General features: G+C 38.4%; 1 protein-coding gene across 1 annotated transcript in view; it reads left to right on the forward strand.

Moving 5' to 3' along the window:
* Window positions 1–11,232, forward strand: part of LOC137653760 (solute carrier organic anion transporter family member 74D-like) — a 43,479-nt gene extending 32,247 nt beyond the window's left edge. The window contains 1 exon segment of the mRNA XM_068387385.1: window positions 9,792–11,232. Coding sequence (XP_068243486.1) covers window positions 9,792–10,063 — 272 coding nt within the window. The 3' untranslated portion in view covers window positions 10,064–11,232.
* Window positions 11,233–18,615: the final 7,383 nt, after the last annotated feature.

An 18,615-nucleotide genomic window follows, 5' to 3' on the forward strand; every position in this document is an offset into this window, starting at 1 on the left:
CCCTCAAGGTCAGGAGCCATGGCTCTAGAGTTTTTGCTTCATCAGCTATCAACCTTTCGGGCAACTTTATCCTAAAAAGACGTTGTACTGTCTTGACTAGATGCTCTACAGTTGCCTCCTAGAGATCCTTTCTGTTTGAGGGACTCCAACCTGGTGAACTCCCCATCTCCTCTTTCCTCCATCGGATGTGGCTGCTGCCACAGAGAAGGCAGGAAAATCGGTTGGGCTTCTATTAAGAGGAGAGCTGTAGCACCAAGGATACCTGCTCCCTCAACCTCTAAAGAACTCTTCTTTAAAGCAGGTCAACCAGCAAAGACTTCTTCCTCCTACGGAATTTCGACAGCCTGGGAGGCAAGACCCTTGGTCCACCTTTCACTGTAGAGAACACACTGTCGGCCGTAGATGTTGTTGCAAAGGCTCCCACAAAAGAGGGCATATCCCCCAATATACCACCAGTAGGAGGATATCTACAAAACCAATAGCGCAGGTGGCAGCATTTTGACCATGGAATTGCTATGTTCACAGTAGAGATTGATTCATAGACTATCCGCCCCCTCTGGCTCCGATTCTACCAGCCCGACCATTCTGTTTGAAAGGCTCGGTAAAGGACCTCTCACTTAGAGGAGGTGTCAAAGATGTTGGCCAAAGGAGCTGTAGAGGAAGTCTTGAACGATTCCTCGGGCTTCATCAGCAATCTATTCTTAGTAGAAAAGCTGATGGGAGGTAGAGATCTGTATTAGACTTTGTCTGATTTGAACCTTTTTGTCTTGGAAAAATAAGTTTCAAAATGGAGACTCCAGCCACTGTTCTTTAGTTCATCAAAAAGAATGACTCCCTTTTGACCATAGACCTAAACGATGTGTACTTTCAGGTCCCCATCCTTCCTGCCTCAAGGAAATACCTAAGATTTTCCTTTCAAGACAAAATTTTCCACTTGAAGGTGCTATTTTTCAGCCTGTCAACAGCACCTCTGATATTTAAAAGGATTTTTGCCCTTGTCTCAGCGTGGGCTTATTCCATGGGCATAAGGCTTCGGAGATAATTGGGGCAACTGGTTTCTCCGAGCAATGTCTCAAACCTTGCTTATAGATCTCCTCCTCGACTTCTGCAAGGAATTGGGGATTCAACTAAATGTAGTTTAGTCCAGTCTTGTCCCCCAGCAGTCCATCACATATCTAGGCATAGATATTGACTCGGCCCAGTTCAGAGCATTTCCATCTGCCGACAGGGTAACAAGAGTCAGGAAAGTGGTTGAAATCCTCTCGGAAGGGAAATTTCTTCCTGCCACTCTTGACAAAACCTCCTAGGACAGCTCTCTGCGTTAAGAGAAGAGAGTTCCCTTTGGGAGAATGAATGTTCGCTTGGTGCAGTGGGCTCTGAAGAGCCAGTGGTCTTAGGCATCTGGCCACCCTGCTGTTGATGCTCCAGGGGCCAGTGACAGATCTCTGATGGTGGTTGAGAAAGGAGAACCAGTTAGCAGGAACTCCCCTTCAGGTTTCTCCCCCGAAGTACCTTCTATTCTTGGATGCTTTATGTTAAGGGTGAGGGTGCTCTCCTAAAAAGGGACCAGATTTCAGGTCTGTGGTCTTTAGATGAGGCCTTTCACATCAACTACCTGCATTACTTCACTTTTCAAACTTAAAGGCCACTCCATGGTGTTGATGAGCGATAACTCCGTGGTAGTGACCTACATCTCAAAACAAAGAAGTGCAGTCTCCTTCATTCTATGCCAACTAGCATTGGAAATGCCTCATTTGGCACAAAACAATACAGTGTCACTCTCAAACCTACTAATTATCTTCAGGAAGAGGAATGTCGTTGCGAATCATCCGAGTTGACCAGGGACAACAGTTAGTTCCGAATGGAGGGTTCCCCGTCACTAGACATGTTCGCCACTCACCTGAACACCAAACTCCTGGTGTATTGCTCTTCAGTCCCAGACCCAGCTGCAGCTATGGAAGATGCCTTCAGACACCCATGGGACCCACTAGACTTACGGTTTTCCGCCGTTCTGTCTGATTCATCAGGTCTTGAGCAGTCTGAATATCCTGAGAGGCCAGGGTAATGCTAGTAGCCCCAGAGTGGCCACAGCGGAATGGTATCCACACCTGCTGGAACTTCTCACTGAAATCCAAAGGGAACTTCCAGAATGGCCAAACCTAAAGCATCGACTGCGTTCCTTAAGGCAGTTCACTGCCATCTTTTCACGGTTGGAGACTATTCAGTATCTCCTCTGAAAGAGGGTTTTCGGGACCGACTGCAGAAGAACTTTCCATATACCTCCGAAAATCATCCACATCAGTCTATCAAACCAGGTGAAAAACATTAGGATTTGTGTCCTAGGGGAATATTGCTCCACTCAAGGTCATTGTACCCTTGATTGCTAACATTTTAGTGCTCCTCAGGAATAAGAAATCCCCTTCAGCCACTACAGTGAAGGGCTACTGCTTGGCTTGAGCCAAGTTTTCAAACTAAGAGCTCTCATTTATAATGATTGTATTAGATACACTGAATTTGTTTGATGCTTTTATTTTCATATAGCTTTCTGTCTTAAACTGGACCTAAAGGATTACAACCCTGCCTCTTTATGAGTTGACTGAACTGTCCTTACGATCTACTTTGACTTTTTCTCACATTTACTTGTCATTCACAATACAGTAACTCTTAACAGAGATTTCCCCTACCTTAAGGAAAACTCCCATTTAAATGATTCTCAAGTTTGTACCTGCATTGGAATAATCTTTTTAAATATATTTTCCTAGCAATACGGTTTTAGTCAATTAAACAAAAGATCCTGCCTCAACCACCCCCTAAAGTCTTTGACCAACATAGAGTGAAGCTTATACAGTATATATACCATACTGTAAAGCAATGCATACCACTGCCTAGCAATGGAATTGCTAGGTAACCAATTATGATACAACAACCATTTTTCTTTTTAATTGTCTGGCTGTAGAAAATAGAACTTATGAGAAACCTATATAAATTGACTAAAGTTTGTATATGGAGAAACCAATTTAAATGACTCAGGTTTGTACTGTATAGCTACAAAAAAATACTTTTTAAAACTTGTATTTTTAATCTCCCAGTCCAAGTAATTATTACTGAAAGGTATTTACTTAATTATTTTAGATAAAGTTGAAAATTTGTCATCCTCTATTTAGTGTGTAAGAAATAGGTAAAAAAAAGAAAAATTCTTTATTAATTTATTGAAAAATATTTATATAATAAATACAGCATATAGATTGTATAAAGATATGAGCAAGGGAAAGTAAAATCACTAATTTATGTAACACAGTACTTTCATTAATACACAAAATGGAGTGCAACAGGTTGTTAATAGCAAGAATATTGTAAGCCATGATATCACTGAATAATCTAAAGTTATGAAGTATTGTGCCCGTATAATATGAAAGATAATGACCATGCCGTATGCATATGTTGATAGTATCTTACAGATAAAGTAATTGCTTTGATATAAATACTAACAACAATATTAAATGCCAATTAAGTAAAAACATTAGATAACATTTAGATATTTACAGAAAATTCACATCAAAGTCAGAATAATATATCATATTTACATAATTTCTAAGAAACTGATTTCTTAGCAATTTAGTTTAGTTTTTCTACATATCAAAAATCACTTGCTTCCAATTACCTGGGTAGTTATATTAAATTTCTTATTACTGTATGAAAATCAAATCAATTAAAATCTCATAACATTTTAGTAATTGGGATGGTTCCATTGATAAACGATACACATAGATTGACTTGGAACTTCAATTTTGCTGTTGTGCTATAGGACTGTATTTTTCATTAACCCCTCCTTTTGCCTCGATAACAAATCCTGATAAAGATCTCATTGAAGGCAGTGGAGAGAACCAGTGCATGTGAAGTGACAATCAACGTTACGTCTTATCCCTTGATCATACATTCTGAAGTTGTCATTGAGGATAGTGGAGATTAGGAATCCCATTGAAGTGTCATCATAGCTGATCTTACTTCCTGAAGTACTGAGGAGAGTATTCTTGAAGATATATGGAAGAAGAGAGAGACAGAGACATCACCTCACAGGACAGTTATAACCATGACCAGATCAAAATTCTTTAAAAGGGAGTGGAGAGAAAACACTGCGTCCTTGAAACATGTAGGAAGAAAGCATCCAAGGAAAGTACCCTTGAAAGGTAGTTAAGAGAAAAAGGCTTCATGAAGATATGTTGCATCTCAGCCTTGATCAAGCATCAAGATAGAGGTAGTAAAGATGAAAGACACCATGAGTCAGTAGTGCATGTGCCTTACAACTTGTTCATGCTTCCTGAAAAATGGATTAAAGAGCTCTCACGGAACAGGTGAAGCTATTCACGTGGGCATTAATCAATGCCTATTAAATAAGGCAACTTTTAAGACAGGGCCCACCAATAACACACGCCTGTGTGTTGCTTTGCATCTTGCTCAGATCATGCCTCCAATAGAAGGTGTAGTACTAGAGACACTGCTTCTTAATTCTTGATTAAGCAGACTAAGGCAACATGTTGAAGATTTTTTGAAGAGACATCATTGTATAATTTGTTACTGCCTCTAGCACCTTCATTGTAAATCTCCTGAAATTATTCCTTTGAAAGTAGTAAAGAGGTGAGACCTCACGGGACAGCTGTAATTATACTCAACATGTTGCTCAAGCATCATATGGATGGTGACTTGAAAATAGGGAAGAGAATTGGCCCCCCATGGATTCTTGTAGCTGCATCTTGGACCTTGATCATTCTTGAAGATAGAGTTGTAAGGGTACATCTCGCTCATCAGTCTTGCATCTTTAATGTGTGAGAGGTGTAGTTGTATCTAGGCCTGGAGCCTCTATATCAGACAGTGTTCTTGATCGTAATGGATGAAAAGAGCTTCGTTGCAGAGCCTACATGCATATGGTGACTTCATCAAATATCCTGAAGTAGATGCAGAGCTAAAGGCCAAAGTTAATGCAGAGTTAAAGAGGCTGCACCTTCGTACTGCAACTTGGAAAGCTGTCCTGGAAGGTAGTGCAGAGAAGAGGTCCAATTATAGTCGAAGCTGCATCATAGATCTTGATATGCAACCTGAGAAAGTTGTCCTCTGGGGTAGTGTAAAAAATGTCATCATAGGACAGTTGTAACTACATCTTTGGCTTCGATTATGCATACAGAGGAGAGTATCCTTGAAAGATAGTGGAAAGAAGAGGATTCAAGGGGAACAATCTTGGCTGCACCTTCAGCCTCGATAAAGCATTCTGATAAGATGAAGGTAGTGAAGATGAAAGATGCCATGAGTCGGTAGTGCATGTGCATTGCACGTTATTTACATCTTGAAGAAATCCAAAATAGCAGAGAAAATACCTTCCATGCAACAGGTGTAGACATTACCCTTATAGAACAAACAGACATGCCTGTCTTGCTTTCCATCTTGCTCAGATCATGCATCTGGTAGAAAGCTTAAAAGTACTGGAGAGAAGAGTCTTCCTGGACCAATCCTGGCTCTGCTTAATTTTTGATCAATCTAATATTTCCTTGATGCCTTTTTGAAAAGAAACCTCATGGGTTAAGTGGTTGTTGCATCTTGAACCTTCATCGTGTTCCCAATGGCCCAGTTGTAGATGTGATTATATATCACAAGGAAGGTATCTTTCATCCTGGGGAAAGTGTAGTGGCATCATGGACCTTAATCATGAATTCCAAGTAAAATAATCTTGGAGATAGTGTCGCAAGAGTGCATCTCGCACATAAATAATGCATTTTATGCATCATTGCAACGAGATCCAGTGCTAGATGTGTAGCTGCATCTAGGCTTTGATCCTTCGTATCTGAAGGGGTCCTTGATGGTAGTGTAGAGAAGAGCCCCCTTGCAGAACTTCATGCATCTGGCACCTTGATCAAATCTCTTGATGTTGCATTAAGTCCCATGGGACAGTCACAGCTGCACCTTGGCACTGCAGCTAAGAAAGTTGTCCTTAAAGTTAGTGCAAAGAAGAGGTTTGAATAGACAGTTTGAGCTGCATCATAGCTCTTGATCATGAACCCTGAGGAAGTTGGCGTCTACGGTAGGGGGAGAGAAGATGAACCCATAGGGCAATTGTAACTGCATCTTTGGCCATGATTATGCATCCTGAGGAAAGTATCCTTAAAAGGTATTTGAGAGAATCAATTTCCTTTAAGCTATTGCAGAGAATAGGCCACATGGGGGAGCTGTAAATATTTGTAACCCTTTGATCATACATCCTCAGTAAGGTGTCTTGAAGGTAATGCGGCAGAGAAGTGAACCCATGGATTGTAGCTACATCTTGGACCTTGAAATCATGTTGTACATCAGTCATGCATCTTTAATGTGTTCTTGCAACGAGATCATAGTGGGACACTTGCCGCAGCACCTTGGTACTGGAATTTGATAAGTGGTCTTTGAAGAGAGGCAGTCCAATTAGACAGTCTGATCTGCATCTTACATCTTGATTATGCATCCTAAGGAAGGTAACAGCCCAAGTTCTTGTTACAGGTAATGGAGATGATCATAACACCAACCAAATGAAGAAGCTTGTCTTGAAAGTATTGTGGAGTCCCTATGGGACAGATTGAACTGCAGAGCATGAATCATAATATTTTGGGAGTTTATCATACCTCCTGAGAAAGGTGTTCTTGAAAATAGTGCAGTATAAAGATTCCAATGAATGGTTGAAATTTCATCTACAGCCTTGATCATGCATCCTGATGAAGCGCCTTTGGTTTATTTTGCATCCCGAGTAATCTAGTCGCCTTGAAGAATTAGTACTGTGGGTATTAAAGACTACATCTTCCTTACTGGTCACACACAGCTATCCTGAAAAGGGTGTCTTTGAAGAGTACTCATGGGATTTGAGCCCTTATCATGCTTCCTGAGGAAAATTTCATTGAAGGTAGAAGAGAAAGTATACCCTCCATGGAACAGCTGCATCTTTGAATCCTATATCTTGAGGAAAGTGTCCTTAAAAGTAGCGAAGATTCCCTATGGGGCAGTCTTGACTGCTGCGATTTTGGCTTGGATTAAGCATCTCTAGTAAGAACTCCATGAAGATACAGAGGGAAAAGATCTCAAGACAGCAAATGCGTACACCTTGATCCCTCTGTCTAAGCAAAATTTCTTTTACCATAACAGGAAAGAAAGGCTCCGTTGGACAGTTGTCGCTACACATTATACCTTTATGATGCCTGAAGACTGTCTCCTCAAAGTTAGAGTGGTTTAGAATGGCACCCATGAGACACCCTGACCTCCATCTTGGGTCTTGATCATCCATCCAGTTTAATATCTCCTTGAATTAGACAGAATTATAATTGAAACTTAGTCATGTGCTCTTAAATGTGTTCTTGAAAATGGTGTAGCAAGGGTAGCCCAAGAGACAGTCTTGCCCATGTCTTGCACATCATACAGTAGTTCAGAGAAGAGGCCCCATGGAACAGTCGTAGCACATGTGACTTTTTTTTTTAACTCTATATGAAGGTAGTGGCGAGCTGAAATTCCATGGGGCAGTTGTTACAGTGTATTCCTCTTTGCTCAAACATCCTAAAAGTTTTCTCAGGCATCGTTGAAATCCTCCATGCAACAATAATAGTGGTGTCCTGCTTAAGCATTCAGAAAAATAGCAAGCATCCTGGGTAAATAAAGCTATTGGATGAAAATATCGCAAGATAATTATACTTTCATCTTTTCTGTGCATTTAGTTAAATCTCTTTGAAAGTAGTGATGATAAAAAGACCTACAGGATAGTGACATTCCAGAACGATGAAAAAAAAGAAAAAAAGACTCCATGGGACAGTTGTAGCAACATCTCGTACCTTTACCCTAAAGGTGCTTTTAGTTACTGAAGATTAAGAAGACCCTTGCAAGTTTTAGCTGCCCTTTTCAACATTATCAAATATCCTAATTAATCTCCTGTAGGATATGTGAAAAAACTCCATGGGGATAGTCCTGTGCATGATCTCTTGGTCATGCATCCTTTCCTTATGAAGGTATACTTGAAAATAATGTTATGTCTTCTTCCTTGCATCGCTCCTCGATCACACGTCCTGCAATAGGAAAAACACAATTACAAATTTATCCTTAATGAGAAATCTCATGTGCAACTTTTATCTTTTGGAATCAAATTCTCATTACTAATTATTATTAAATAAGGCAAACATTAATGAGCTAATGTATTGTTAATAATAATTCTGACAATAAAGAGCTAATGGAGGAAAGGATGTTCTTTATATTTCATAAAAACAATCTTCTTAACCAATGTCCTGTTTCACTAATTAAAACTAACACACCGAGCAAGGTAGACACATATGGTAGTTAGAAAATACAATATAAATGGACAATTAGTTCTAACTGAAATTCTAATTATCTTTTGGCTAACCTTTTACTTTTTCTCTGGTGTTGGTATAACAGTTATTTTCACTTCACGGCTATTATATCCAGTCCCTTCATTGAGCTTATGTCGGCCAGTCTACAGATGATACTGCAAAATTTAATTTCATTTGTAGTAAAGATTTAATATGCTATAATAATAATTTTCCTTATTACTAACAACCCGCTAAGTATTTATAAATTCCATTAATAACTAATGTATATACTCTTGTAACGTGCAACTTTTTAAGACCTTTGAGCCAAATTTTTCATATTTACTGTTGTAAAAATGTGCAATATTGCTATATTTAAAGAGTGCTATATTGCTATATTTAAAAAAAAAAAAAAGACATGATTTTGATAACCCACCCCCCCCCCAAAAAAAAAGAAGCTAGTAATAGCCTATTCACATATAATAATTGCATAATTAAAAACAAACATAGCAAATATTTATATTCTGATTTAAACTACCATCTTTATCTTTATACAAAGGCTGATTGTGGTTTGTCCAGTAGGTGTGGTGGGTTTTAGGCTATAAGATTTTTTTCATGTGATAGAAACAATCATTACGGGAAATTTTTGGCATTTACATTACTTTGACTTCCCTTTCCATTATTTAAATACTACTACTGTATTAAAAATAATAATGATTTTATACTGGTAAAAATATTATCATTATGGAGTTAGCCTAGCCTAGGTAGAAGTCTGCATTCTTGGGGATACGGAAATCTAGCATAAGAAAACTTTATTTCCCTTCTAAAAAACGAAACTCACATGATATACGAGATACACTATAAAATCATATATGGGGGGGGAGGGTGTGAAAATTAGGGGTTGCAGAATACGCGAGATTGCATGTTATAAGTATATACAGTATATTTAATTGAACAGATATTTACTGGAATACATATTTAATATACAGTACTGTATATAAGAGAAGAAAGATTGAAAATAAACATTAAAAAAAAATCATCCGGAGGGGAGCAAAATATATATTGATTCTTAACACTGGATATAAGGGACAATTAAAAATAAATATATTTCAAGTAGTTTCACCAGACTAAAGGAAACAGAAGTAGAAAAATTCTCATAGTAGTTAGTTATTACATTAGTGTATACAAGGAGTATTATAAATATAATTCCCTTACCTTTGCAATATTTTATACCTGTCACCTTTTTCTGTAACCCATCATGCGGTCCAACCTTTTGTAACTTATTTCTTCACAATGCCATGGCAAGGTATTCCACCTCTGTGATTAATGACATCCAGTTCCTAGGGGTGTGTCACATGGCCCGTATTCTACAAATCAAATCAAAGTTATATAAATGTTTTAATACTAGAAAATATTTTACAGTATTATACAGTAATCATCTAAATACAAAATGTATTTTTTTCCATTTTTCAGGTATAACAGGTGCTGTAATGTTGCTAGCATTTATAGTAGATGTTGTAGTATGGCACAAAGCTAAGTCTGTATCCTTTAATGAAGACGACGAAGGTCAAGAGGAAGCAACACTTATGAATCCTCCATCCTTATCACAGTCTCCATCAACACCACCTGTAATAATTGAGCAAACTCCAACCACCTCCACGGCAGTAGAGATTTCCCCTGTAGGTTCCACGAGTGAAGAAGCCTCAGTTAGTCAAGAGGGTGTTCAGCCTGAATCTTGTGTTTAAAAGTAATGACATTGTTTTGTCATATGTTGGAGGCTGTGAAATCTTCAGTGTCGTATCTTTTAAGGCAAGATTCAAGAGATTGTAATAAAAATACTGTATATGAAAAAACAGATGCGCTTAATTACTTTTGTAAGTGGCATAGCTTTGCTCCAAAGTACAAAGGGAAAATTTTCCAGTATAGTTATAATTATTAACTTGTTGGCAGAAGAACTCCCCGTGCCTTGCACCTTATTATATTCAAGGAGCTCTTTGCTATTTTAAAAGGTATAAAACTCCGTGAGTACTCAGAAATGAGATCAAATTTGTGGTTGACCAAAAATAAAAGAAACACAAATTTAAACATTCCCTTAACCCTTGAACTCAATTTTTGTAAAGTATTTGAAAATAAAACAGGAAAGATTGTTAATTTGATTGTCATTACTGATGGGACAAAAAAGAAAAACTATTTCCCAAAAAAAGACAAATCTTTCTAAAGTATATTTAGGGCAAACTAATTACCAGGGTAATTTGTAGATTACATACCTTTCAAACTGCAAGGGCTGGTGTTGAAATGGAGGATTCACACACTATGTGAATATTATTCCAAAAAATGTCATCATTAATTAGCTGCAATACACAAGTGTATTAGAAAAACACATTATGCTTAAAAATAGGTGCTCAAATATACTGTATTGGATTGTGTAAGTAAAAAATAATTACTGTGAAATGTTATGAAGGTTTAGAATAAATAAAATCAAATATCACTGCTGACACAAGATGAGGTGCCTGGTAAAAGCAACATCATTTTATCGATGGCAGAGGAGCCCGCATTATAAAAGTTTTATCAGTCTGATGCAGAGTAATTTTGTTTAAATCAATGTGTACAAAAAAATAATTGCAACAATTTAAAACCACAAAAAAATGTAATCAGTCTAATGCAAAGAGGAATTTCCTTTGGGTTATATAACCCTACATGGACGAAAGAAATGAATTGCGTCTAAGTCTTTGCTTGTCTTATATACTATTGTCCTTAAAATTTCAGGGGAGTGCAGTACCTTCCTGAACATTAGTCTTCAGGGTGGACAGCATGTATATAAATATATATTCATTCATATAAATATCACTTTTACAGTTTTTAAGTTTGCATATCTTACTTTATATATGAAATAAACTTTTGTAGTAAAGCTTTACTGATCGGTTGAAAACCAAAATTTCTTAACCCCATATATTTGTTGAAATTACTTATTGAGTCAGATTACTTCAAAGCAACATTGCAAACTATAATTGCTTCGAGCGTCTTTAAGATTAATCAAGGCGACTGTACAGAAAAAGAGATATCACTCATAATATTGAAGTTGATAATCATATGCACCAATACATTAATGGCCTAGAAAACTAGCAAGATATAACTCTGGCGACCGATAAATGTCCCTGAAGTCATCAAAACATTTTAAAGTATTTGGGCCTTTGCATAAATTAGGCTTATGCTAATGTTAGAGCCTTAGTTGAACCACAGGACACAAGGTCCCAAAAAAACGATAACATAAAAACTTGATGATCGCCGTTTTGTGCTCAAATTACTAAATCTAAATTTCTTTCATGATTGTAAGCATTTTCTGGGTCAAACTGGAGAAAATAAAAACTATCGATACAAAATTCATTTAGGAAAAAATTCAACTAGCCATCATACTTTTTTTGGCAAATATTTACATGCATGTAGACAGCATTTTTATTTCTCTCAACTCAGAATCTGTCATAAAATTTAACCTTTTAGAAAAAATTAATGCTATGGCTCAAATGTTAAAATTTGTAAAGCAATTTAAAATGACAAATTTGAAAGTAATTTTTATTTTTCCCAGCATTACAAACCTTGAGCTGTGGAGTATTATTTCAGCGAAACAAACAAAACGACAAGCTTTTTTGTAAGGGTGTAAATACCCACTGCTAGTTAGTGGGGGGGGGGGGGGGGGAAACAGGGTAGGTTTACACTCCCACTCACACCAGTAGTAGCGACTAACCGTCACTTTTGTAATTGCAGCAGGCTGGCGGGTCAGTATCTGTAAAGACCTCTAGGTTTGTATTGCTAGGAAGAATACAAACCTTGCGCTTCACTGTGAAGACTCACCTTTAGGTCGGTGGAAGTCCGAAACCAACTGGCTGGCAACTGTCCCGGGATGGCCTCTGTATAGGGGTACCTTGAGGGATCCCTACACGTTATCCTCTTAGGATAAATGCCTGGTCAATTATTGCTATTGCTGGAGAATAAGGAATTCCTTTGTTGGAACATAAATCGTAGCTATTCAGGCAGTGCCCTCTGTTAATGTATATTTCTTCCCGCCTCCCCCTGACGGGAGGACATGGACATAACACAGTAGAGCCATCAACACTAATGATTTATTAGAACAGAGTTCTAATTGTAAGATGGTCTATAGTCCTTGTACACAGAAAGATCTCTTGTTCGCATGTGCGCAAGTCCATCTCCGGTTGCGCATGAGTAACCTCTTTGCCTCTGGGTAAACATTTGGCGAGTTTGATGCTGCTTACGAGGATAAAGTATGTGCGATGAATCGCAACACATTGTCAAAGAATCTGATCGTTGACTAGCTGTAGTATTTTTTGAGATGTGAGCGCATGTGCCCACGAAAAAAAACAGCTAATGTAACAATCATACCTCCACCAGTTTGCCTGCCCGCCTTGTGGGAGGGGCTTGCTAACGTTCATAAACGTAATGAGAAGCTGACAGTTTGTCTAACTGCCTTGTGGGCGGGGCTTGTTAACATTCGTAAACATAACGAGAAGCTGACAACGTTCTTCTGGCTGGCATGTGCATGGGGCTTGCTACCATTCATAAATATAATGAGAATTTGGCAACGTTTGTCTGGCCGCCTTGTGGGCGAGGCTTGCTATCGTTTATAAACGTAAGCAGAAGCTAATACTGTTAATTTGGGAGTAAAGGCTTGAAATAATAACCTTGTAAAGGTATATATAACAAGCTCATTGTGCGAGTGCTCCGAAGAGCTCTCCATTCCATCGGGCAACAAAGCCAATGAAAATAACCCAGATGGATCATGTTTCTTGAAACTCGCCGTCTACGAGAATTTGTTGTGTCCAAGGGCACACTGACGCATGCAGCCAACTCGCGCCATCGGTAATAAACCATATTTGCGTCGATATCCCCGAGGTTTTGTCTTGGGGAGTGCATGCCCAAAAAGGGTTCGTTTCAGCCTTTTATATAGTTTTAACGAATGCCTCTAGTTGGGTAAAACTTTTGAGGGAGGAGAGTTACCCAGTCTCTCGCATGGAGGGTTTGTGTCCCATAACGCAAAGAACACAAACACTAGGCAGGTTCGTATTGGCTTGGCAGCGAACACTGGCGATCGTCCACCAACGCTGGCAAGCGCTCTTGAACGGCAGCAAGAATCAGTGTGCCATCTGATACTAGCGAAACGGTGGCGAGCGCTCGCGAACGCCAGCGAGAATCAGTGAACGAGAATTTAAAACGCTAGCATTAAATTTTGCCTTTACGGTTAGATCCATTAGTACAGTATTTGTGGACAAGACCACACACTCCATTTACTCCCAAATTTATGCTGTCCTGTAGCTTTCCCCTTCTTGTACAGTAATTAAGAGGTCCTTTCAATGCTGGGAAAGCCAAAAATGGTAAAATATGTTGAGCAAGGGAGGAGGGAACTGATATCGTCAACATAGTCAACCTAACAGAAATTTGTGATGACAGCATATATAAACAGAAGTTCGTGGTACATTTGATATATATTCAAAATATATAATAAATTAAAAATGGAGTAATTATTCAAGTGTCCATAAAATATACAATTCATAAAGAGTGACACTTTTGAGTAATTACTCCATTTTTAATTTAGTATATGTTTTGAATATACAGTACTGTATATCAAATATACCCTGCCAATCCGAACTTCTGTTCATGTATGCTGGCATCACAAACTTCTGTTTGGTTGACGATGTCAGTTCCAGGTCGCTTAGTGAGGAAACCAGGCTAGTTTTTCTTGAAACCCCTCACAAACCCTCGCCTTGGGTTCTAAGGCGAGCCAATGGTCTCGCAGACCTTCATCAAAGGTCCGCTTATCATCCCACTGGAAGGGAACAAATAAGGCTGTGCTGGACTTGAAGATCAACCATTCTACCACGTTAGAATTAGAAACTATGAGGCGCAGCAAAGAGCTTGACTTCACACTTGTCGTGCCCAAAGGCACAATGTGGCAATAACCCTGAAGAGTTGAAGCCTACGAGACTCGGCAATGGGAGAGGAGGCAGCTGGCAGTTGTCACCACCTGCGGTAAAGATCCCAGAGGGAAGTTGTAACGAGAGACTTTTTGTACCCTGGCGGTACGGCGGCGGTGAGTAGGAATCGCCTAACTCATTCATTGACAAGCTCCAAAGAGCATGGACGAATCCAAGTTCCACCGGAGGAATCCCCCAAAGGGGTAACCTTACAGATGGAAGTCTCTCCCTCAGATGGGAAATGTGACCAACCTCTGTTGCCGCTTACTACAATTATCCCTGCAGGCGGGGAGATTGGACAGTGGCTGGTGGATAAACACTCTCTCCAAAGGGAAAGTTGCTCAACACCTGGTGGAGGTTAACTCTCCCTCGAAAGGGAAAGTTGCCCAACCACCTAGTGGAAATCCTCCGGGCAGTACTTTGCTTCCCGTCATTGAGCTAAGCTCAAGTTGATGGTCGACATCGAGTGTTGCCTGTGAACATAGCTGAAGTTTGTTTTTAGGTTTACCCTGAAGGGTTAACTGACAAGTCACTGGTCATGATTACCTGCCGAAGCAGAGCGAAGATAGGGCGAGCAGCAGGGGTAGACCAAAGGTCTCTTGCTACCTTCCTTGCTCAGGGACCGTGTGTAAGGAAGGCAGCTCATAAGAAAGGGATATTTCATTAAGCATTATGCCAGTTGCTTTTAACCGTAAACGGTCAAAAAGGTTTGGCGGGAGAGAAAGACTACATTAATACTATACCAAGCCAAAATAAATGACTGTTAATCGCTAGCGCTGGTGTGAGCAGGAGTGTTAACCTACCGTGCTACCTAGCGTTGGGTAGTCACAAAAAAGCTTATCGGCTGGTTTCAGCTTTGCCGAAATAATACTCCACAGTAAAGAGATGAAGGTTTGTATTTTGCAGAGGAACAAATTTATTTTTGTTTTTTCACCGACCGTCCTGGGTGCAACATATCGCAGTTGTCAGAGTTAAAAAGCCTTATTATATAACTCAAAGTGAGCTTTACATTTTATGATCACTAGTTGTAAATTCCATCTTGCTTTCATTTTGCTCTTAATAAATAGTACTATAGAAAAAAATAATTGGAAAGCAAACTAAATTGCAAGTATATAAAAGAAACATGTTTCCAATATCAAAATACTAATCAAAAGTTTAACACGTTTATCTAAAAAAATTATCACTCACTACTCATTTAAAAAACAAATATTTTATACAAAACATTGATCATATGTATTAGAAATAAATATCCCAAATGTCACCAGGCTTACCAGTCTTTGTGCCACAGAAAAAGTTCCTTTCTCCTCATTCACAAGCCAACTGGACCTTTGGGGGCTCTCAACATTCATGCTTTTCTTGCAAACTTAAGTAGTGCAGAGAAATTTAGTCCTGTGAAGAGATACAGTAAGATAATGATGAAAATGTCCAGTGTATTTGTAGGCTACAGCAGAGCATTTGGTAATACAAAAACTTTAATATATTACGAAAAAACCAAGAGTAAAAAAAAAAGGATTCTGTATCAAGTATAACTCTTTCCGATTAGTTAATTACTCTGGCCATAAACAAGAGGATAATAAAGTCTCTCTCTCTTAAGAGAGCTTTGGTAAAGTGGAACATAAGGAGTCCTCCAGAAGTTTCAATATGGTCCACCAGGACTAACAATCCTAACCGCTTTAGAAAAATGCTCTCAAAGCATCAGGAGCCATAGAGATATAGGGAAAAGTTTGTCAACATCAGGAGCAGATGTAGTGGATAGTACACCATCCATTATCAATGCATCAGGAAGAGCGGTCAGAAGAGGAAGCATGGCTGGCACATCCATCATCATCCTATAATGCACACGACCAGTTACTCATGGAAAAAAATTCACCCATGTACAAGCCATTACTGGTTGCAGTCAAATCTAACTGACAGGTTGAAGGTACCAGTAGTTGAACAGAGGTGATAAGCATGAAAAGCAGTAAGCAAGCAAAGGTAGCAGTAGCCATAGACGAGCCAGCAAGGAAGGTGTTGAGCAGCTGTGCAAGCAGGCAAGAAGCTGGGATGGTGTACCATGGGCACAAGCAAACATGCGAGCAATTTGTAAAGATCGTTTAAACATGACCTAATGGCTGGTGCTCTTTCATCATGACCAATTATAATGCAGATGACACAACAACAGCATAAACCAATCATTTTCCTGTAAACATCAGCACAGCAGAACAACAGGTTGGGCAACTATTTATGGCACATTTTACAGGCAAAGACTGGAAAAATAAACTGACCATGACAGCTATTGCAAATGTGGAGGAGGTCTGTATCATTGGATGACAAATGTATGACAAGATTTACCTCAAAGGTCCTGAGAAGTATGCTAGGACATAGGAAATGACAATAAAATAAACAAAATTGTAGCACTAGCAAAGTACAACAATTGCATGCACAAAAATCCCTAACATCATACAAATATACAAAATGGTATTTTTATTATAAAATTAATTTTTAAATATACTTAACTGGTAGTTACATATATATAGCTTAAATCGCGGGCGACGAAATGTGGGATTTAAGTTATATATCTGTAACTACCAGGGAAGTTACATATTTAAAAATATATTTTAACAAAATCATTATTAGACAGAAAAAGTAATTTGGTAAGAGACTGCTAATTCCCCTAGATAAGAAAAAAGGAATACCACACCAGTGAATATTCAAAATAAGGAACAATTACAGGCAGTGAGAGTTCCTATAATACATTAATACAAAAATATATACAATTAATGGGCAAGAATAAGAACAACACTACTGCAGATATAAAGAAAGTCAACCCTAGGAAGTAAAACCCCCCTCCAAAAAATGGCAAAGATCCATCCATATACCAAAGGCACTTCCCCCAATTTTGGCAAAGATAAATCTACATAATACCAGAATATTACATGAAATCCCTAAAACAAAGAACAGAAACCAAGACTTCCACAACTCCTTGCTGCAGCACACTAAAAAATAAATAAAGGGAAACGAATGTGTTAAGCAAAAATAGAATCTTATCTCCATGTGTTACACCAATTCAGCCAGTGGAAGAACTTTACAAATTTCCCATAACACTAACAAATAAGAAAAGGGTAAAGTTATGCACAAACTCTGAAATAAACTTTATTAAACTATTGCAGCACTACCAGCTAAGAGTTAAATTCTCTGTATAATCAAAAGATTAGCTAATCACAGTTAATCGTACCTTATGAAGCTGGAAAATCAAGACTATATAAACTATTATATAGGACAATAAATATTAACTAAAAGCATAAATTAGTTGGGGCATAGGGTACTAAATTGCCAATGGGAAAAAAGACAAATGAGTTAGTAATTAGCATTGGTATATTAAACCTCTGCATAATTAACAACTTGGAAACAAACACTGATAATAGATTTAAACACCAGAGGACGCAGATGGTGAACAAGGTAGAATTACTCCCTTTTATCTGGTATGCACAAGACATGCTAATGTATCACAGCTACATCGTGGCCAAGAATATACAGAATAACACAACTAATGGGATGGTAAACATAACCTTTCTATTTTAGAGTTTTTCATAAAACTTGATAACTGAATAACTTTGTTGATGGAAAGTATGGACACCAAGGACTTTCCATACAAAGAACAAGTTTTAATGGTACCATGGTATGTTGAGAAACCAAGACAGGCTAAACAGACAAAAGACCATTTCCAAGCCAAACCAACAAATCAATTGTTACTGGATATTACCTCTTGTGGTAAAGATGCAATTGAAACTTAGTCATGCAAAACAGCAAGATGAACAAATTTCAACAGAGAGAAGGGATGGTACAAAGGATAGATTAAAATAGCCGAACCTCGATTCTTTTTACCACCACTCTGCTGGATTGTAAAAAGTCTTTAACCTAACCTAACGCATCCAACAAAGAGAGCATGTAGAGGGACCAAACAATCAAAAGGCTATTTACAACTCTAGGGTAATATCTGAGAACCATAAGGTATTCAAACCTTACTCGAGACTGGTTTGCCTTGGCAATGAAAATCCAACAGGCATCGTCACTTCTAAGTAAGAAATTTCTTTAACAGCATGAAATTTCTAAATAAAAACAATTGCAATTCAACCGTAGGATGACAATTTCTAAAATGGTCTTGTATAGCTCAATGATATGATGTCCATTATCTTCTATATAATGAGAGCCTGAAGAGTACACTGTCTTTGGTCAATAAATATGGTCAAAAGAATACCTGGAAAAAGGGTCAAGCTAAACAACATTTCTTATGGACTTTGGACCATTCAGTGCTGAATTGCAACTGGGGTTAA

Source organism: Palaemon carinicauda, chromosome 14 (assembly GCF_036898095.1).
Source record: "Palaemon carinicauda isolate YSFRI2023 chromosome 14, ASM3689809v2, whole genome shotgun sequence".
Lineage (NCBI taxonomy): Eukaryota > Metazoa > Arthropoda > Malacostraca > Decapoda > Palaemonidae > Palaemon > Palaemon carinicauda.